Below are 22740 nucleotides of genomic sequence, written 5' to 3' on the forward strand. Positions count from 1 at the left end.
CCGCCGCTAAGAATGAGTCACTGTAGCAGCCGCGCCCTGACCCTGCTGAGCAGTGTGTTTGGTGCCTGCGGCTTGCTCCTTGTGGGCATTGCGGTCAGCACCGACTACTGGCTATACATGGAGGAGGGTACAGTGCTGCCACAGAACCAGACCACCGAGGTCAAGATGGCACTACACGCTGGCCTCTGGAGAGTCTGCTTCTTTGCAGGTACAGACCTCACCTGCTCTCTGCTCACCTGTCCTCACCTTAGCTGAAGCCCAAGAGTCCTTTTCCACAGTCCCATTTCTTGATTCCAGAAACCCAGACACTGATTCGGTTTCTTTCCTGGAGATTCAGATTCAGGATCCTGTACCCCAGTGGCTAACACAATTCCAGAACCGGGAGTCCAAATTTCTAGCCATTTATTCCCTGCACCTAGGAGCCCCGATGTCAAAAAAAATCTCCAGGTTCCTAACCCCTGCTTCCCTGGGGGAACCCTGAAGTCCTCCCTTAGAACCAGTAGTCTAGGTTCAAACTTTGTTCCCTGGACAATTTCAAGGCAGAATGGGCAGGATAAAAGAATTCATACCTCCTGGTAATCACCAAAGGTGTCCCTAGGTGATGCAAATGATTAAGTTCTCAGCTGCTAACTGAGAGGCTGGAGGTTCCAGTCCACCCAGAGGTGCCTTGAAAGACAGACCTGGTGATCTGTTTCCAGAAAAGGTCATAGCCATGAATGAAACCCTATGGAGCTCAGTTCTCTGCACACATGGGGTCGCGATGAAGTGGAATTGACTCTACGGCAGCTGGTTTGGTTTTGGTTTAGTAATCACCAAGGGCCTCCTTCTAGGAATCTTGGGCCCCAGACTTCATCTTCTATAAAGACTCAGGAGTCCTGGCCCATACTCCCTTCTTGTTTAGGACTCTGAGTTCCAACCCTGTCCTCCTCCAAACAGGAGACTATAGGGCAGCTCCCAGGAGGAGCTCCCAGACATCCTGCCTACCCCGTTCCCCCACCCCAAAGAGTAGTGCTGTTCATAAGCTTTGGGTTCAGCTTCCCGCCCTCATCCTGGGGTCTCCCCAGTGTCCGTCCTGTTCCTGACAACTTCCCTGGGGCTTAGGAGTCTCTCCCCCAGCCCTGCCTCATTACCTTCTCCCCAGGTCGTGAGAAGGGTCGCTGCGTGGCCTCGGAATATTTCCTGGAACCGGAGATCAATTTGGTGACGGAAAACACGGAGAATATTCTGAGTGAGGGGAATCCGGGCCTGGGCAACAAGGGGACTGGATTACAGGGCAGGTGGTTGGAGAAAAGGGCGGGGCTAGAGAAGGGGTGGAGTCGAAGGGAAGTTGTGGAGGCTTGAAAGGAGGCGGGGTCATTGGATTAGGAGGAGGGGCCAGGTTGAAAGGATGGGGCCTGAGTGGTGCGCGGAGTCAGTAGGTAAAGTATGGAGCTAAAAGGTAGGAGTGGAGGGAGGCTTTAAAGGAGACAGAGTCATTGGATAAGGAGGTGGGGCTAGGTTGAAAGGGCGGGGGCCTGGGTAAAGGGTGGGGTTGGAGGGGAAAGAGGTGGGGTCAAATCAAAGTGGGTGTGGCCTCGTGAAGCTATGAGGTCAGAGGTGGACTTATCAGATGAAAGGGGAGAAGTCGGTGGGAAAGGGGATGAACCAAGTGAAGTGGAGGCAGTTGTGGAAGGGGAGAGGTCAGAGGAAAGGGGAGATGCCCCACCCTAGGTTCCCTCTCACCTCCTGCCTCTTCTCGCCTCCTCCTCCAGAGACAGTGCGCACGGCTACCCCCTTCCCCATGGTCAGCCTCTTCCTTGTGTTCACTGCCTTCGTCATCAGCAACATCGGCCACATCCGCCCACAGAGGACCATTCTGGCCTTCGTTTCTGGCATCTTTTTCATCCTGTCGGGTGAGCCCAAGGAAAGCACTTATGGATTGGGGGGCTATTTCAAGTTTCAAGAACCCGTGGGCCCCTGTGGGCCACTTCCTTGTTTTGCGATGCTGGAGGGGTTGCACAACTTGTTTGAGACCCACTTTTGTTCTCTCAGTAAAATGGAGATAGCAACGCCCATCTTAGAATTTGTTCTGAGGACCAAACTATTAGCTAATGCTTACTGCATGCTAATTATGGACCAGGCTCTGTTCAGATACTCACAACAGCCCTGTGAGGTAAATACTATTAATAGCCCATTTCACAGATATGGAAACAAACACTCCAGAGGGATGAAGTCATTTGCTCAAGGCCCTACAACTAGTGAGAGACTGAGCTAAGAATCAAATTTCATCCACTTCGCTTCCAGAGGCTATATTTTTAACCATTACTGATATTTTAGCAATTTCCGGTGTACGAGGCTCTTAATTTTCTGTGCAACATTTTGTTATAAAAATTCTTTTTTTAAAAAAGTGCAGAAAACCTGAATTTTGTAGCAAACATCCATATATCCACCACCTAGGGTCAACCATGAACGTATCACTAGACTTACTTTAAGGTTCCTGGGTAGCACAAACGTATGTGCTCGGCTACTAACCAGAAGGCTGGTGGTTTAAATCCACCCTGTGGAAGAAAGGCCTAGTGATTTACTTCTGGTCAACTTCCGTAAGATTATTGTTCTTGTTGGGTGCCATCAAGTCAATTCTGACTCATAGCGACCCCATGTGACAGAGTAGAATTGCCCCATAGGGTTTCCTAGGGACCCAAGAGAAAGATGCAGCAAAGGGGGAAAGATGTAAAGGGTTTGAGGCCTTGGAAACCCTATGGGGCAGTTCTACTCTGTCCTATAGGGTCTCTGTGAGTTGGAATCGACTAGATGGCAATGGGTTTGGGTTTTTTGGTTAATCTTTGGGGAAGCTGATCACCAGGTCTTTTTCCTATGGAGCCACTAAGTGTGTTTGAACGGCCAACCTTTCGGTTTGAAGCTGAGCACTTAAATGTTGTGCCAGCAGATTACAGCCATCGAAAACCCTGTGGAGTGCAGGTCCACTCTGAGTAGGAATCAACTCGATGGCAACTGTATTATTATTATTTTTTAAGACTTACTTTATCCTGTATCTGTCCATCTATCTGTATGTCTAATCATCCATCAATCTATCTTACTTGTTAATGCATTTCAGAGTAAGTTGCAGGAATCAGGACACTTCACCCTGAACACTTCCCTATGCATGTTATTAGCTAGGCTTCAATATTTGTTTGCAGTTTTTTTTTTTTCCTTCTTCTTCTTTTGAGGTACAAGGCTCTTTTGCATGTGTTATTACACTCCCTCCTCATAACATCCCTGCCAAGGAATTTATTATTACCACTCACTTGATAAAAATGGGCCCAGAGGAAAGCAGGAAATTGTTCAAGACACTAGAGTAAGCTTGTGCCAGTGTCCAGGGTCCCAGAGTGGAGTTCTTTCTGAAGTGCTAAAACCATTTGGTGTCAAGTCAATTCCAACTCATGGCAACCCCATGTGTGTCAGAGTAGAACTGTGCCTCATAGTGTTTTCAGTGGCTGACTTTTCTGGAGTAAATCCCCAGGACTTTGTTCCAAAGTGCCTCTGGGTGGACTCGAACCACCATTTCACGTAGCAGGTAAGGTGCATTAACTGTATCACTGAGGGACTCTCCATTAGAGCACTAACCGGTTGCCCTTGAATTGACTTCAGTTCGTGGTGAACCCACGTGTGTCAGAGTAGAACTGTGCTCCATAGGGTTCTCAATGGCTGGTTCTTCAGAAGTAGATTGCCAGGCCTTTCTTTCAAAGCACGCCTGCGTGGACTCGAACCTCTAACTTTTCAGGTAGCAGCTGAGTGTATAAACCCTTTGCACCACCCAGGGACTCTGAAGTCTCAACTCAGTCCGCTCCTATTCAGTCCACCTCAGCTCAGCACAGCCCAAACTCACCTCTGTTCAAACATGTTTAGCTCAGTTCAGCACAACTAACCTCACAAGGTACTAACTCAGTTCTTCAGTCCAGTTCAAATTAATTCAACTTAATTTAATTCAACTCAATTCAAGCCCTTTTATTTCAGTTGATATTTTACAAGCAAACCCTTCTGCGTGTCTCATCCCAATCCCGTCTCTTGGGGGCCGCTCTCTGCTCTGTCTCTCCCAAGCTGGCTGTGCAAATAGATGAAGATGGATTTTCAAATATCCCCTCCCCCAGGCTCCTCCCTGCTCCTCACCCAGCTTTCTCCAGGCTAAACCTCCCCCGTGCCTGCAACCTAACCTGACGAGACCTTTTCCAGGGAAACCAGGGTGCAATCTCCGTGCAAACTTGAATCACGGTGTGTGGAGCCAGACGCCAAGCTAAAATAAGACATGTAGAATATCACAATCCCAGACTGTCAGAGCTGAAAGTTCTCTTCAGTTTTCAGAAGGAAAAATAGTGGCCTAGAGAGAGAAAGTGGGGCAAGGATTGGCAGAATGGGGACTATTATTCAACTTTACCTGCAACATTGTAAGGAAAGTGCCTCTCTTAGTTATGGAGGGTTGCCGTAACAAAAATACCACAAGCAGATGGCTTTAATGAACAGAAACTTATTTTCTCACGATTTGTTGTTGTCTGCCATTGAGTTAATTCTAACTTATAGTGATGCTGTAGGACAGAGTAGAACTGCCCCTTAAGGTTTCCTAGCTGTAATCTTTATAGGAGCAGATCGCCAGGTCTTTTCTCCGGAGGAGTAGCTGGTGGGTTCAAACCACAGACCTTTCGGTTAGCAGTAGAGCGCTTAACTATTGTGCCACCAGGGCTTCTTCCTCACAGTTTAGGAGGCTAGAAGTCTGAATTCAGGGCACCAGCTCTAGGGGAAGATTCTCTTTCTGTTCCCTCTGGAGGAAAATCCTTGTCTCAGCTTCTCTAGCCAGCAATCCTTGTAGACTGGCCTGCTTCCGTGGTCTTCAGACACTGGTCTTCCATCTGTGTTGGCTTGTTTCTCTGCCTAATCTGCACCTTTTATATCTCAAAAGTCACTGGTTTAAAACACACCTTACACCACTACGGCCTCATTAACATAACAAAGAAAACCATTCCCAAATGGGATTACATACTCAGGTAAAACTAAAAGCCTTGCAGGTTGAGTTGATTCCAACTCATAGTGACTCTACAGGACAGAGTAGAACTAGGGCTTTCTAGGCTGAGCCCTAGTAGTGCGGTGGTTAAGCGATTGGATGCTAACTGAAAGGTTGGTGGTTCAAGCCCACTAGCTGCTCCATGGGAGAAAGATGTGTCAGCCTCCTTCCAGTTATACTCTGTCCTGTAGGGTCACTATGAGTCAGAATTGGCAACAGATAAATCTTCACGGTTCAAACAACTGACCTTTTAGTTAGCAGCTGAGGGCTCAACCATTGCATCACCAGGGGCTAAGATTTACAACACATGTTTTTGGGGGACAAAATTCAATGCATAACAGCGCCATTGCTTGTGGTTTACAGGTGTGGAAACAAGGGGTTTCAAAAGGTGACGTACCTAGTCAGTGGCAGAGCTGGGATTTGAATGGAGGGTATTCTGATTCCAAACGCTATGCTCATACCACTGTACCAGGAACTGACTGTCCAAGTTCAAGCCAAGGATCAAAGATACATGACCAGTGATAAAGACTGGAAGTCAGAGCTCACATGTGACAATAGAGTAATTTTTTAGCATTGAACCCTATTGCCAGAACCTCTTCCTTGGGTTCATTTCATAGACTACGATCTATGCGTGCCACCCCAACGTATTCAGTTGTGTGCTTTCAGGGTTGTGGATGCAGGCTGTGGCTGAGCTCATCCCTATGAACTCAGAAAGACCTGGGTTCAAATCCTACCACTACCACTTACTACCGGTCCCTGGGTGGCACAAATGGTTAAGCTGAACTACTAACTGAAAGGTTGGAGGTTCGAGTCCACCCACAGGCACATCAGAAGTAAGGCCTGGTGATCTGCTTCTGAAAGGTCTGCAGCTCTGAAAACCCTATGGAGCAGTTCTACTCTGCATACATGAGGTTGCCATGAGTTGGAATTGATTTGATGGCAGCTAACAACAACAGCACCGTTTATTCTCTGGGTGAGCCAATGGGGCTAAATTCTTCCTTTGTGGAATTTTTGGGAAGACAAATCTTGGTCAGGGGTTGCTGCACTTTTTCTACATAGAGCTAGACAGTAAATATTTCAGGCCTTGGCAATCATAGGGTTCTTGTTCTTTTTAAAAAAAAAAAATTATGTTTTCGGTGAAAATTTACACAGCAAATTGTTCTTCCATTTAATGATTTTTATACAAACTGCTCCATCATATGGGAGTCCTGGTGGTGCAGTGGTTAAGAGCTCAGCTGCTAACCAAAAAGGTCAGAAGTTCAAATTCACCAGATGCTCCTCGGAAACCCTATGGGGCTGTTCTACTCTGTGCTATAGGGTTGCTAAAAGTCAGAACTGACAGCAATGGGTTTGGCAATGGGTTTCCCTGACGTTGGTTACATTTTTCACACTGTATTAACGTTCTTATTATTTCCATTCTGTTTGTTCTATTTCCGTTAATCTAGCTTTCCTGCCCTGCCTTAGCTTTCATCCTTGTTTTAGGGTAAATGTTGACTCTTTGGTCTCATACAGTTGAATATTTAAGGAAGCACAGTGCTCACAGGTGATATTGTTTATTTTATAAGCCAATCTATTATTTGGATGAAAGGTGACCATCAGGAGTGGCTTCAGTTCCAAGTTCAAAGGGTATCTTAGGGCGATAGCCTTGGGGCTTCCTCTAGTCTCTATCAGTCCAGTAAGTCTGGTCTATTTTAGGAATTTGAGTTTTGTTCTATGTTTTTCTCTCTTTCTATCCAGGACCTTCTATTGTGTCCCTGGTCAAAATGGTCAATAGTGGTAGCCAGGAACCATCTAGTTCTTTTGGTCTCAGGCTAGATGAGGCCATGGTTCATGTGGGCTATTAGCCCTGTAGACTAGTTTCTTCTTTGAGTCTTTGGTTTCCCTCATTCTCCTTTGTTCCAGACAAGTAGAGACCAATAGTTGTATCTTAGATGGGATCATAAGGTCCTCTTTTTTTTTTCACGTGCATTAGGTGAAAGTTTACAGAGCAAATTCGTTTCCCGTCTGATAGTTTGTACATAAAGTGTTGCATGATATTTTTTTCATTTTCTAGACTCTCCCCATTTCCGTCCTAGGTTCCCCGTTTCCTTTCATCCTGATTTTCTACCCTTTCCTGCCTTCTCATCTTTGCTTTTATGCAGATGTTGCCCTTTTGATCTCATATAATTCATTGTTCTGAGGAGCACGTTCCTCTCGGCTATTATTGTTTATTTTACGAGCCTGTCTATGGTTTGGCTGAAAGGTGGTCTCCAGGAATGGCTTCAGTTCCAGCTCAGAAGGGTGTCTTTGGGCCATAGTCTCGGGGTTCCTCCAGTCTCTGTCAGACCAGTAAGTCTGGTCTTTTTTGTGAATTTGATTTTTTGTTCTACAATTTTTCTCCCATTCTATCTGGGACCCTCTGTTGTGATCTCAGTCAGAGTGGTTGGTAGTGGTAGCCGAGCACCACCTACATCTCCTGGTCTCAAGATCATGTAGTCTGTGGTTCACATGGTCCCTTAGTCCTTTGGACTAATTACTCCCATGAGTCTTTGGTTTTCTTCACTCCCCTTTGCTCTGGATGGTTAGAGGCCAATAGTTGCTTCTTCTATGGCCACTCGCAAGTGTTTAAAACCCCAGACGCTACTCACCGAAGTAGGATGTAGAACTTTGTCTTTATGAACTATGTCGTGCCAATTGATGTAGATGTCCCCCGAGTCTATGGTGGGTTATAGGGTTCTTGATACAACTACTCAGCTCTGCCATTGTAGTGCTAAAGTAGCCACTGATGATATGAATGGGTGTGGCTATGTTCCAATATTTATGGACACTGAAATTTGATTTCCATGTAATTTTCATGTGTCTTGAAAGATTTTTCTCAACCATTAGAAAATGTAAAAACCATGTTTAGCTTGCAAGCCATACAAAAATAAACAGTAGGCCAAATCAAATTTTGCCAACTCCTAATCTAGATCATGAGCCCAACCCAATGCCTGGCCTATAACAATAGCTGCTCAACAATTTGTTGTTGTTGTTGGATGCTGTCCAGTCAATTTTTGACTCATACTGACTCCATGTGACAGGGTAGAACTTCCCCATAGGGTTTCCTAGGGTGTAATCTTTATAGAAGCAGATCACCAGGTCATTTTCCCACAGAGCCACTGTGGGAAAGTAGTTAGCAGCTAAGTGCTTAACCACTGTGCCACCAGGGCTCCTTGTTCAATAAGTGATAGTTGTAAATAAATAAGCAAGTAAGTAAGTAATAGTAATAGTCTGACCCCATCGTGCATGTGGTCATCATAAGTTGGGGCCAGCTCAACGGCAGGCAATGACAACGTCAACAACAAAGAAATAGTAGTAGTAGCAGTAATAATGATGATGATGATAGTAGTAAAGGACATTTGGTTAAGTGACGGGGTCAGGAATAGTTCTAAGTGCCTCGCATAAATTATTTATTTTTCTTCATCTGGTATGGTAAAAAAAAAAAAAAAAAAGACCTGTTGCTGTTGAGTCAATTCTGACTCATAGCGACCCTACAAGACAGGATAGAACTGCCCCGTAGGGTTTCCAAGGACCGCCTGGTGGATTCGAACTGCTGACCTTTTAGTTACCAGCCATAGCTCTTAACCACCAGGCCACCAGGGTAGGTGCAACTATTATCCTTATTTTACAGCTGAGGAAACAGGCACTCCGAGGTTAACTCACTCAGCAGTGGAAACAGGTTTCTAACCCAGGTTCTTCATCAAGGCAGTATATTGTACCACCAAATTTTTTTAATTATTTTTTAAAAAATTGCTGTGGAGTCAATTCCAACTCATGGTGACCCCATATTTTATAGAGTAGAACTGCTCCATAGGGTATTCTTGGCTGTTATCTTTACAGAAGCAGAGTGCCAGGACTTTTCTTCCATGGTGCCACTGGGTGGGTTTGAACTGCCAACCTTTAGGTTAGTAGTCAAGTGCAAACCATTTGCACCACCCAGAGACCATAAAATGAAGGAGATTAAAAAAGAGAGAAAGAGAGAGAGGGATTAAGGACAGAGATAGAACCAATATTTTAGATCTGGAAAAGGAATGGTCTGTGGACCAATCACTCCATGTTTCCAATGAAGATGCAAAGGCTCAGAAAGAGACAGGAGTTGTCTGAGGTCTGGAAAATAGTAGAGCTGACATTCCACCCTGGGAGGAGAAATGGGAGGGACAGGGTCACCAGGCCATGTCCATTTGGCTTCCTACCATTGTAGGCAACCTACTTCTGAAAATTAGCCAATGAAAACCCTGTAGATTGCATCAGGTGGACACTCAAGACTATGTTGGCATCTCCTGCCTGGAGGGGAGATGAGTGGGTAGAGAGGGTTAGAAGCTGGTGAAATAGAAATGAAAAGAGAGAGTGGAGGGAGGGAGTGGGCAGTCTCATTAGGGGAGAGCAACTGGGAGTATGTAGCAAGGTGTGTGTAAGTTTTTGTGTGAGAGACTGACTTAATTTGTAAACTTTCACTTAAAGCACAATAAAAATTAAAAAAGAAAACAACTTATAGATCACAATAGAATATTGCTTGATATAGTGCTGAAAGATGAGCCCCTAGGTTGGAAGGCACTCAAAATACACAAAGGCAGCAACAATGGACTCAAACATCCCAGTGATCATGAAGATGGCGCGGGACCAGGCGATGTTTTGTTCTGGAGGTGTTACACATCCCCAGGGATCAGTTTTGGGGATGGAGTAGAAGGAAAGAGATTGATAATTGGCAAACCCAGGAGAAGGCTTCTGCAGTGGTCCAAGCAATAGCAGATAAGGTCTGAGCAGTGGTTGGGGCTGTGAGGATAAAGCAAATGGAGACAGATGAGAGAGAGAGGGATAATGACAGAACAATCAATAGACCCAGATGAGTGGATATGATTGGTGACAGACGGGGGAGAAGCTAGAGTAACATTGATTTTCTTTTCCCAGGCAGGGGCCATAAGAGGCACTCTCCCCATCCATGACCCAGATTAAGCCCTAATCCTCAAAGCTGCTGTGTGCATTTGCTTATTCATTCACTCATCAGACATTTCTGGGGACATCCTTCATGGAAGACCCTGTGCTGGGCATTGGAGACACAAAACCCGTTGCCATCAAGTCAATTCTAACTCATAGCGACCCTATAGGACAGGGTAGAACTGCCCCAAAGGGTTTCCTAGGCTGTAATTTTTACAGGAGCAGACTGCCACACCTTTCTCCCATGGAGTGACTAGTGGGTTTAAACCACCAACCTTTCAGTTAGCAGCTGAGTGCTTAACTGCTGCTCCTAAGCTTGCCACACACCTGCAATTTTTAAATTCCCTTGATGGATTCCCATTGCACTTAGGATACATCCAAGCTCCTCACTCTGGCCTGTAGCGTCTTCCCCATGATTTGGCTGCTGCTCAGATCTCTGAGTTCATCTCTTAAGGTGTTACACTGCCCATTGCTTATAACTTCAGCCACACTACCGGTTGCCATTGAGTCAGTTCCAACTTATGGTGACCCCAGGTGTGTCAGAGTAGAAATGTGCTCCATAGCATTTTCAGTGGCTGATTTTTCAGAAGTAGATTGCCAGGGTTTTCTTCCAAGGGACCTCTGGGTGGACTTGAACTTCCAACCCCTTCTACAAGGATATAAGCTCCAATGTGACAGGAATCTTTTCAAACCAGCTCTCATTTGTATCTGTAGAGTCTAAAGTAATTGTTGGTACAAACTACATGCTGAAATTCTTGTTGTTAGGTGTCATCGAGTCAATTCCAACTCATAGTGACCCTATGAACAATAGAACAAAATGCTGCCTGGTCCTGCGCCATCCTCACAATTGTTGCTATGTGTGAGCCCATTGTTGCAGCCACTGTGTCGGTCTATATCGTTGAGGGTCTTCCTCTTTTTTGCTGACCATCTACTTTACCAAGCATGATATCCTTCTCCAGGGACTGGCCCCTCCTGATAACATGTCCAGAGTACATGAGACAAAGTCTAGCCATCCTCACTTCTAAGGAGCCTCTGACTGCACTTCTTCCAAGACAGGCTTGTTCATTCTTATCTGGTAGTCCATGGTATATTTCATACTCATCACCAACACCACAATTCAAATGTATCAATTCTTCTTGGGTCTTCCTTATTCATGTTTCAATTTTCACATGCATATTAAAAAAAAAAATTTAGGTGATTAAAAATACCATGGCTTAAGTCAGGCACACCTTAGTTCTCAAGGTGACATTTCTGCTTTTTAACAATTTAAAGAAATACTTGTAGAATGGAGAAATGATAAGGACAACTCGGGGCATTTTGGGTAAAGGAAGATATGTTAATCAGACATAGTAGGGAGGTGTAGGGAGAGTGGAAGCAACCAGAGAAGGCTTCCAGGTGGAGCTGATGTCTAAGTCGATCTTTAAACGGTGAGGGCGAATTTTTCAAGTGAAGAAAGAAAGGCTCCTGGTGTGGAGGGGGAATTCACAGCATGTGTTAAAGCCCTAGAAAGAGTCTAAAACGGAGGTAGATGCCTGGGCAGCTCTCCATGGTCCTGAAATCGTATTGCTCTAGAGCCAGATTGTTTCCATTCAGTTTGGAATGTAGGTAATCCTTGCCTACTGTGCTCTAAGAATTCAGAAGCAGATGTAGTTGGGTGGGGGTGGTGGAGGAAGAGTTGGATTGCAAAGAAAGGAAGGGGGAGGGACAGAGAAAAAGAATGAGACGGAAAAAGAAAAAGAAGGTTATTTTTGGAGAACCAGTTGTTGTTGCTAGTTGCCTTTGACTTGATTCCAACTTATGAGGACCCCATATGTGCAGAGTAGAACTTCTCCATAAGGCTCTGATTTGAACCACTGTTAAATGACCAGGAAGGAGAAATGATCTTACATTTTGGCATTTTGCAATTACTAAAAAACATTTTGCCTTCTTTGTTTCCCTCTCATCAACCACCACTCCTGACACTTTGCTTGTGGAGAATGTGTGTTTGTTATTTAGAACTCCAATAATGTGATTGTGGGACTCAAGTCTAGGGTTGGGGTGGAAGATGAGGCAGGAAATGTCAGCAGGAACTAGATCATATAAAGCCTAGAAGTATACTTTCTCCCCACTACCATCTGTCAGTTTGTTGTTACTGTGGTGGCTTGAATGTTGCTGTGATGCTGGAAGCTATGCCACTGGTATTTCAAATACCAGCAAGTTCCCCCCATAGTGGGTGAATTTCAGTGGAGCCCCAGACTAAGATGGACCAGGAAGAAAGGCCTGGCAATCTACTTCTGAAAATTAGCCAGTGAAAACCATGTAGATCACAACAGAATATTGTCTGATATAATGCTGAAGATGAGTGCCTGGACTGGAAAGCACTCAAAATACACAATGGCAGCAACAATGCACTCAAGCATACCAATGATCATGAAGATGACACAGGACCAGGTAACATTTCATTCTGTTTTACATGGGATCAACATGAATTGGAGCCAAGGTGACAACAATTAACAACAAAAACACACTTTCTCCTGTGGACATCAAGGAGCCAAGGAAGAATTTTGAGCAGGGAGAGATACAGTCTAGAAAGAACTAATACCTGAAGCAGGAAGAATTTGGGGGCCATGGAACAGAGAATAAGGAATTAGCTGGGGGAAGGCAATTGGGGATACAAAAAGGGGTTCAGATTTATGAGGGATTCAGGAAGCAAAATAGACATGACTTGGTGGCTAATTCTCCATGATGGGTGAGAGAGAGAAATAGACAGAGAAACAGAGACAGAGAGAGAGGTGACTCTCCTGCATTTGAGTGAGTGATGGTTTCTGGGCTTCCTTCAATATTCCTTTCCTATAAACCTGCTCATCTTTAAGACCCATCTCAGGTGGCTTCCCAGCATGGCTCCCTTTTCTTGAGTGTCAAAATGATGGAATTCCAGAAGTCAAAAGTGCTACAGAAGTTCAGAGCAAGAAAAGATTAATTTTTAGAAGGGATGGAAGAATGGTAAGCTTCAGTGTGGGTTAAAAAGGAGACAGCAGCCAATGAGCTTTTCTGGAAGTTCCAGTTGTTTGTTATTGTGGCCTAAGGCTGAGGTGGTTCTGACTCATGGCGACCTTATGTATAACATAACAAAACTTTGCCCGGTCCTGCGCCATCCTCACAATAGTTGGTATGTTTAAGCCCATTGTTGCAGCTATTATAAATATTACATCGATTCATCCATTCAATTAATATTTACTATGTGCTGGATATTGCATTTGAAGCTAGAAACGAGACAGGGGACAAAATGGTCGTAGCATCATGGAGACTATACCCTGGTGGGGGTTGGGAAAGATGCATGATAAAAAAGAATAGCAAATAGATAGAAAATATAATGTTATAGAAATAAGGTTATGAATTAAAATATAGCAGGTTAAAGGGAAGGAGAGTGATGGGGGTCATTATTTTATCCCATCTCAATCACTCCAATTTTTTAAAAGAAAATGTTCAAACCCACAGAATAGTGTAATGAACCCAGGTATATTTTCCTCCACCAAGACTGAACATTTTGTTAATGTTTTGCCATATTTTCTTTCTCTCTGTCTTTGTCTGTGCACACACACATACACAGGGTTTTTGGCTTTGCCATTTAAAGTAAGTTGCAAGTATCATGATAGTCCATTTCTAAAAATTTCAGTATGCATCTGTTAAGAATGAGGACATTCTTCTATATAACTGTTTTTGTTAACTGGTGTTGAGTCAACACCACTCATGTACAACAGAACAAAACGTTGCCTGGTCCTGCATCACCTTTATGATCACCAGCATGTTTGAGTCCATCATTGTAGCTACTGTCCAACTCACTGAGGGTCTCCCTTACCCTTGCTGGCCCTCTACTTCACCAAACATGATGTACTCTTCTAGCAGTTAATCCCTCCTGATGACATGTCCAAAGCAAGCAAGTCAGCGTTCTGTTGTTATTCATAAGGTTTTCGTTGGTTAATTTTTGGAAGTAGATTGCCAGGCCTTTCTTGTTAGTGTTTCTTAGTCTGGAAGCTCCATTGAAACCTGTCCACCACAGGTGACCCTGCTGGTATTTGAATACTGTTGGCATAGCTTCTAGCATCACAGCAACATGCAAGCCACCACAGCAACAAACTGACAGATGTCTACATAACTACAACACCATTATCACACCCAGAAATTTTACAATAATTCCATAATACACTTTTGTCCATTTTCAGATTGCTTCAGTTTCAAGAATGTCTTTTATTGCTTTTTCCCCATAATCAGGATTCAATCTAGGTTCATGCATTGCATTTAGTTAATGAGTCTCTTTTCATCTGGAATAGTTCCCCCAGTTTTTTTTGACCACACTGAACTTATTAAATACATTTTCATTATGAAATTTTATAAACATACAAAAACATAGACTAGTATAATAAGATCCCATATACCCATCAATCAGTTTCAACAATTATCAACATACAGCTAATCATTTTTAGTCATACCCTATAACATCTCCATTTTACTATATTAAAGCTAGTCTCCAACATCATACCACTTTATCCACAAATATTTCAGTGTATCTCTGAGAAATAACTACTCTTTTACTTATTTTGTTTTAGTTTTTATTTTATTTTTTTGTGGCTGAGGATATACACAACAGAACACACACCAATTCAGCAATTTCTACATGTACAATTCATTGACATTGATTACATTCTTAGAGCCGTGCAAGCGTTTTCACCCTCCTTCTCTGAGTTGTTCCTCCCCCATTAACATAAACTCACTGCCCCCTAAGGTTCCTGTCTACTCTTTCCAGTTGCTTTTGTCATCTTGATCCCATATAGATAGTTCTTTAAAGAGCACGATGCTCAAGGCAGACATTCTTTACTAGTTAAGCTAAACAGCACTCTTATTTAACATAACCACATGCCATTATCGTGCCAAAACAATTAAGAGAAATTGCTTAATCTCACCTAATATCCAGGCAGTGGTGAGATTTCCCCCACTTGTCCCATAAATGCCTTTTTACAGTTAGTTTGTTGCAAATCAGGATCCAAATTCGACACATGTGTTTAGTGGATAAATGTCTTAAGCCTCTTTGAATCTGTAAGGGCCCCTCTCCTTCTACTTTTTAAATTTTTTTTCTTGCCATCTATTTGTAAAGAAATTTGGTCATTTGTCTGGTAGAATTTTCACATTCTGTATTTCCCTAGTGCCATTTCTGTGCTATGGTTTAATGTTGCTGTTAGATGCTGTCAAGTCAATTTTGACTCATACCAACCCTATGTGACAGAGCAGAACTGCCCCATAGGTTCTTCTAGGCTGTAATCTTTACAGGAGCAGAGCAGATTGCCAGGTCTTTCTCTTGGGGAGCCACTGGGTGGGTTCAAACCTCCAACCTTTTGGTAAACAGCTGAGTGCTTACCCACTGTGCCACCAGGGCTTCTTTGTGGTTGTATAAAAAACTAGCTGCTATGGAGTTGACTCTGACTCATGGTGACCCCGTGTGTCTCAGAATAGTACTGTGCTCCATAGGTTTTTGGGTTTAACACCCACTCCTCAATTACTGACACGGTTAGGTTCCAAAGACCAGGTCATTTTGCAAAAATCGGCATTATGTGAAAATGGAGGATGACTACATCAGATCAGAAAAATGGAAAATGACAACATCACTACATAACTGCCAAATTACATCATCATTACATAACTGTAAAACCACTGAGAATCATGGTCTAGCCAAGCTGACACATAACCTTAACCATCAAAGCCAGTATTACTTCCACCTTACACCTCGGCATTAGTACTTCCAGATGTATGTTGTTAATGCACAAAACAGTCAGATAGTAGATTTTTTACTATTGCTGCAAATGTGAAATGTTGGACAATAAGATAGTCAGTCAGTGTGGAGTACCTGCTGCCGTTGATTCCAGCTCATAACGACCCCATAGAGTTTCCGAAGCTGTAAATCTCTTTGGAAGCAAACTGCTACATCTTTCTTCCAGGATGCTGCTGGTGGTTTCGAACTGCTGACCTTTCGGTTAGCAATCAATTACTTTAACCACTGTGCAGTGCAGTGTGGGGTAGGTGTATGTATTTTCATTATTGTAAATATATATAGTACAGCCAGAACTCAACAGGACTGCCTTGTTTTCCTGGGTCTCACAAGTTTTCTGCCTTTGACAGGGTGCAATCTTACCACTTTTCTATTGCTTGTTTAACTGGAAAACATTTGAGTTTTCCTTCTCTGACAGGTTTCTGCCTTATACAGGTTCTGGTTTTCACAAGTTTTTACTGTATAACACAACATTTGTCAGTCCAACATTTTTTAGGTGTACAATTTAGTGATATCAATGACAGCGATCATGTTGGGCAGCCATAACCCGTAATTGTTGCTGAATTTCCCATAACCATAAATAAAAACTCACTGCTTCCTAAACACGGGGATTTCTAATGGCTGATTTTTTTTAGAAGTAGATTGCCAGGCCTTTCTTCTGAGGCACCTCTAGGTGGCCGCAAAGCTCCAGGCTTTCAGTTAGCAGCCAAGTTCCTTAATCTTTTGCACCACCCAGGGACTCCATATGTTTCTCTAATCCCTGTGTTTTCTTGTGAACTGTTTTTTTTTTTTTTTTTTTAGTACTGTGTTTTTGGTGAAAGTTTACACAGCAGTTTAGGTTTCCATTCAACAATGTCTCCACAAATTATTCAGTGTTATTGGTTACATTTTTCACAATGTGTCGTCATTCTCATTCATTCCGTTCTGGTTGTACCATTTCCAATACTCTAGTTTCCCTGCCCCCTCACCTTCTTGTCTTTGTTTTAGAGTAATTTTTGACCATAGATGATTTCTTAAATGTGCTCATTACTCGTGGGTGATATTCTTTATTTTATGAGCCAATCTGTCGTTTAGCTACAAGGTGACCTTAAGGGATAATTTCAGTTTAAGGCTTAAAGCGTATCTCAGGGCAGTAGTTTCGGGAAGTCCTAGTCTCAACTGGTCTGATAAGTCTGGACTTTTTTAAGAATTTGAATTTTATTTTTTATTGTTGTTAAATATACACAGCAAATCATACATCAATTCAAGTTTCTACATGTACAATTCAGTGACATTGATTACATTCTTCAAGTTGTGCAACCGTTCTCTCCCTCCTTTTCTGAATTGTTCCTCCCCTGTTACCATAAACTTACTGCCCGCTAAGGTTCCAGTCTAACCTTTCGAGTTGGTGTTGTCAATTTGATCTCATATAGTCCTTAAAAGAGCATAATGCTCAAGGCAGACATTCTTTACTAGTTAAGCTAAATTACTGTTTGGCTTTAAGAACACTTTAGGGAATATTTTTGGTTTGAGGTTTAAAGATTATCTCAGGGCAATAGTTTCAGGGGTTCATCCAGCCTCCATGGCTCCAGAAAGTCTGGAGTCCATAAAAACTTGACGTTCTGTTCTACATTTTCCCCCTTTTGATCAGGCTCCTATAGAATCTTTGATCAAAATGTTCAGTAATGGTTGCCAGGTGTCATTCAGTTCTGGTCTCATGTGATAGGAGGTGGCTTTTCATGGAAGCAGTTAGCCACATATTCCATATCCTCTTTGAGTTCCTCACTCTCCTTCCTCTGTTGCTCCAGGTAAATAGAAACCAATTGTTGTGCCTTGGATGGCTGCTTGCAATCCTTTAAGACTGCAGGCACCATGTAGTAAACTAGGAGGCAGATCAGAAGCAGTAAATACATTATTAGGTCAATTAACCGGGATGTCCTATGAAACTATGACCCCAAACCTCCAAACCAAGGAACCAAAGCCTAGAGCTGTTCGTTTGTACATAAGCCGCCTCAGCAGCTACTCATTTTTTGTTGTTGTTGTTGTTATTGTCCTTTTGAAGACTACAAGCTAGGATATCTGGTGGAATATCCCACATCCTTGTGGTATAATGATTGTTTCCTCACTATATCATTTAATTTGTCCTCCTTTCCTTGTATTTTCTGTAACCTGGGAGTTATGTCTAGACTAGAGGTTTCGTTAGATTCAGACATTTTGGGCAAGAAAATTCAGAGGCAGTGTCATGTACTTTATATCACGTCACTTCAGGTAGCAAATAATGTCAGGTTGTCCCACCGTGGTTGCTGGGTGGCACAATTGTTTAAGCACTCAACTACCAACCAGAAGGTTGGTGGTGCAAGTCCACCAAGAGGCCCCTCAGAAGAAAGTCCTGGTGATCTGCTTCCAAAAGGTCACAGATGTGAAAACCCTGTGGAGCACAGTTCCACTCTGACACACGTGGGAATTGGAAGTGACTCAATGGCAACTAATACCAGTACTGACCCCGCCATGAGCGGTACCAAGTTTGATTGCTTCGTGAATGTGGTGTTGGTCAGATCTTTGCATTATAAAGATCCATTTTTCTCTTTACAATTAATAAGTAATTTGCAGGGCGATTTTTTATTTTGAAAAAAATGTGAAACCTACAGCAAAGTTGCAAAAAGAATGCAGTGAACTCTCCTGTATCCTTCACCTAGATGCACCAATTTTTAACATTTTACCCAATTTGTCTTTTTTTCTCTCTCTCCCTCATATACCTACTCATGTGCATGTGCACGCACGCACACCACACGCACACGCACACTGAATCCCTCGTGGTGTAAACAGTGAATGTGCCTCACTGCTGACCAAAAGATTAGAGGCTCCAGCCCACTCAGAGGTGCCTTAGAAGAAAGTCCCGTTGATTTGCTTCCAAAAAATCCACCATTAGTTTGTGTTTTTATTGATTTTTCCTTCCTATGTCTCTTTTTAAGGAGCCTTGGTGGCAAGTGGTTAAGCACTCAGCTGCTAACCAAAAGGTCAGTGGTTCGAACCCACCAGTCGCTCTGAGGGAGAAAGATCTGGCAGTCTGCCTCCATAAGGACTGCAGCCTTGGAAACCCCGTGGGGCAGTTCTGCTCTGTCCTACTGGGTTGCTAGGAGTTGGAATTGACTCAACAGCAATGGGTTTGGGTTTTTTTTTTTTGGTGGGTGGGACAGTGGTAAAGCTCTTCTGAGTGATGCATCATAGCACACCTTTATTCTTCCCAGAAGGACTTGGTAGCTAACTGAAAGGTTGGCTGTTCGAACCCACCTAGCAGCTCCGTGGGAGAAAGACCTGGTGATCTGCTACCGTATAAAGATTAAAAAAAGAAGCCAAGCCCACGGCCATAGAGTCAATTCCAACTCATGGTGACCCTATAGGATAGAGAACTGCCGCGTAGGGTTTCCAAGGAGTGGCTGGTGAATTCGAACTGCCAACCTTTTGGATGGCAGCCACCAGGGTACTTAAGAGCTCAGGTTGCTAACCAAAAGTCAGCAGTTTGAATCCACCAACTGCTCCTCGGAAACCCTACGGGGTAGTTCTACTCTGTCCTATAGGGGCACTATGAGTTGGAATGGACTCAACAGCACACACAACATTTTTCCCAGGGCCTCATCTTTGGAACTTGGACATGGGGCCATTCTTAGTCTAGGAAGCTTTCCTTAACTCCCCCTGCTCCTGCCCCCAGTGGATTCGGTGCCTCTTCTGGACTCCTCCAAAGTGCTGAGCAACTTCCCTTACAGCACATGTCAACATGTATGTGACTGTTGATCAGGGGCCATATTATCTGCTCCAGTTGCAGTGAGTTCCTGGAGGGCAGGTTTGGGGGTGGCGTTAGGGAGGTTGCTGGTTCATCTCGGGATTCCCTGCACACAGCCAAGGCCCAGCACACAAGGGGCTTGGAAAGATAGTAGTTAGTCCAGGACAGAGTGGGAAGGAGGGGAAAGCAGCGAATGGGGAGGGGCTGGGGCTGGAGAAGGGGGACTAGTTCTGAGGGACCAAGCCCTCCCCACCACCTTCTGCTCCACCAGGCCTCTCCTTGGTGGTGGGATTGGTTCTCTACATCTCCAGCATCAATGACGAGGTTATGAACAGGCCCAGCAGCTCTGAGCAGTATTTTCACTATCGCTACGGGTGGTCGTTTGCCTTCGCTGCTTCCTCCTTCCTACTCAAAGAGGTGATGTCCGTGGGGCCCACACTCCAGGGTTTTGGATGGGAGGGTCTCAGGGGCTTGAACTCCTGGGTCCTGAGGAAGGAGAGACCTGGGGGCTTAGATGTCTGGGTCCTGGGAGGGGAAGGGCTGGGGACCTGGACTCCTGGGTCTGAGGGAAGAGGGGCTGGGAACCCTGAGTCTTGGGTCTGAGGGAGGAGGGGGGTTGGGGGCCGGGACTGGGGACTGCAGGAGGAGGGGGCTGGGGACTAGGACTAGGACTCTTGTCTTTGAGGGAGGAGGGGGCTGGAGGCCCTGGACTCCTGGATCTGAAGAAGGAGGTTGGGGGCTCAGACTCCTTGGTTTGGGGAAGGAGGGGCTGGAGGTCTGGACTTTTGAGTCTTGGGGGAAGAAGGGGTTACGGGCCAACTCTGCGACTCTGTGCCTTGCGCAGGGAGCCGGCGTGATGTCCGTGTACCTGTTCACCAAGCGCTACGCGGAGGAGGAGATGTACCGTCCGCACCCGGCCTTCTACCGCCCGCGTCTCAGCGACTGCTCCGACTACTCGGGCCAGTTTCTGCAGCCTGAGGCGTGGCGCCGCGGCCGCAGCCCCTCTGACATCTCCAGCGACGTCTCCATCCAGATGACGCAGAACTACCCTCCCGCCATCAAGTACCCCGACCACCTGCACATCTCCACCTCGCCCTGCTGAGGCCCCGCCCCCGGAGCCTCCCTGCTCCTCCACTCGGGTCTTTCTGCAATGCAGCGCCCCCCACCGCCCTCCTCGGGACTCCTCCCTCCGCCCGGAGGATCCTGCGCCAGCTTTAGGCCCCAACCTCTCCCGGTGGCTTCGCCGGGTCCCCCTAACTCCTCCCCTTCTCCAATGCCTCCTCTTCCCAATGGCTCCTCCCCCTTCTCTAACCTCTGCGTTTTACTGGTTTCTTTCATTTCCATTGGACTCCTCCCCTTCGTCTGCTGGCCCCTTTCGCCTTAGGCCCGCCCATTTCCCCTCAGGATCCGCCCCTTCTAAAACCCTCCCCTTTCCCCTAAGACCTATCCCTTTCCCTTGGGGCCCATCCTTTTCCTTTAGGACACGCCCCTTTCTCCTCAGGACCCGCCCCTTTTCCTTTAGGGCCCGGCTCCTCTAACCCCAACTACCCTGAGCCCCCGAACCTCTCTCCTCACCGCAGGGGCTCTGGGCTGGAGAGTAAGTTCTGGCAGCCCCCCCTGGAATGTCGATGATAGCCTTCTCCCCTTTGCCCGGGCCTTCTCCTGGCATCTGCCCCCGCCTTCCCCTCCTGACCCCGCGGTGCTGTGGGGGCCTTCCTGTTCCACCTCACCTCTCCAGGTGGGCAGGACCTGGTCTCCCCTCCCCCCGCCCACTTCTCTGCTCCCGGGAACACCCCATTCTTTTCTACTTTCGGTTCTTAGCGGCTGGGTTCTTTTGCCTCCTGAAGGTTACCTGCCATTCTAGGGAGACTCTAACGGATCTTGCTTTCTCAGCTATCCTTGGTTTCTTTCTCTTCCTCTTCCTGCTCTCTCTCTTTTCTTTCCTCCACCCACTCATCCATCCCCTTAGGTGCATCCGTTCCCGCACCCAACAAGGAAAGGGACCTGGGGCGGAGGGAGTCCCATGATGCCATATCCGCACCTGTGCCCGCCTCTCCCCCCTCGAGGCCCCGTCGGGGGAGGGAGGGGCAGTAGCGGGGGTTGACACCCCCCCAAACCTCGAAGTCTTCCATTTTCTGGCACTTCCCTCTTTGAAGTCCCCTTTCTCATCTCCGATCCCCAACTCTGGCCTCTTTCAAGAGCCCTTCCGCCCCCTTGGACAGATTTAAGGGAAGAGGTCACCAGAAACTCGCCCACGCCCCCCCTTATTAGAGGAGGAGGGGCGAGGTAGCACAGTGTTGTACACGGAACAAGAATGGCCCCCAGGGTGGGGGGAGGGGGGCAGGGGAGGGACCGGGGCTTTTAGTTTGCATCTTAGGTGGGAGGGGGAAGGGGACAGCAGCAGTTAACCTGTCTTTACGCAGCGATTTTTAATGAGGCTGGGGGGAGGGGGGCGCTGGGGACTGGGAAGGGGTTGGGGTGGGGGGCCTGGCTGTTATTTACCGTGTATCATATGTAAATACCGACAGAAACTTCAATAAACTTTATTTCAAACACGTCTCTACCTGCCCGAGGGGAAGGGATTGGATACAGGGGACTTTGTCCCCGTCTCTATCCCTAGGACTGGGATAGAATAAGGTTAGATTGTTGTTGTCGTTGGGTGCCCTGGAGTTTGTGGAGTCAATTCCCACTCATTAGCGACCCCATCTGACAGAGTTGAACTGCCCCTTAGGGTTTTCTTAGCTGTAGTCTTTAAGGAAGCAGATGGCCAGGTACTTCTCCCAGGGGGCTGCTGGGTAGGCTCCAATCGTCGACCTTTCCTTTAGTTAACAGCCGAGCAACAACCGTTGCAACACCAGGGCTCCTTAAGGTTAAATTGGCCGTTGTTAAACTACTTAATCATCATAATTTTTAACAGCAACACTTGATAATTCAGGCCAGCCAGTGACACCAAGTCAGGATCAATAAGTATTAGCTCTTGGTATTACTATGACCACTTACAGTATCCTTATGATTATTTGCCTTCCTCCTGCGTTCATTGCTTCATTTAATTTTCTGCCCAAGCCTGCAAAGCTGAATTTATTGGCCACGTTTTACAGATAGGCCCAGAGGTGAGATGATTCACCAAAGGCCCCCCCCCCAAAAAAAGCAGTTGCCATGGAGTCAGTTCTGATTTATGGCAGCCATAGAACTGTG

At 45.5% G+C, this 22740-nt stretch overlaps 1 protein-coding gene across 1 annotated transcript; it reads left to right on the forward strand.

Annotated features, from left to right (window-relative positions):
- Positions 1 to 12: 12 nt before the first annotated feature.
- On the forward strand, positions 13 to 20647 carry CACNG7 (calcium voltage-gated channel auxiliary subunit gamma 7). Its single transcript, XM_003406853.4, has 5 exons — positions 13 to 208; positions 1142 to 1228; positions 1752 to 1892; positions 19817 to 19962; positions 20390 to 20647. Exons 1-5 carry the CDS (start codon positions 13 to 15, stop codon positions 20645 to 20647), a joined length of 828 nt encoding a protein of 275 aa, XP_003406901.2.
- Positions 20648 to 22740: the final 2093 nt, after the last annotated feature.

Source organism: Loxodonta africana, chromosome 11 (assembly GCF_030014295.1).
Source record: "Loxodonta africana isolate mLoxAfr1 chromosome 11, mLoxAfr1.hap2, whole genome shotgun sequence".
Classification (NCBI taxonomy): domain Eukaryota; kingdom Metazoa; phylum Chordata; class Mammalia; order Proboscidea; family Elephantidae; genus Loxodonta; species Loxodonta africana.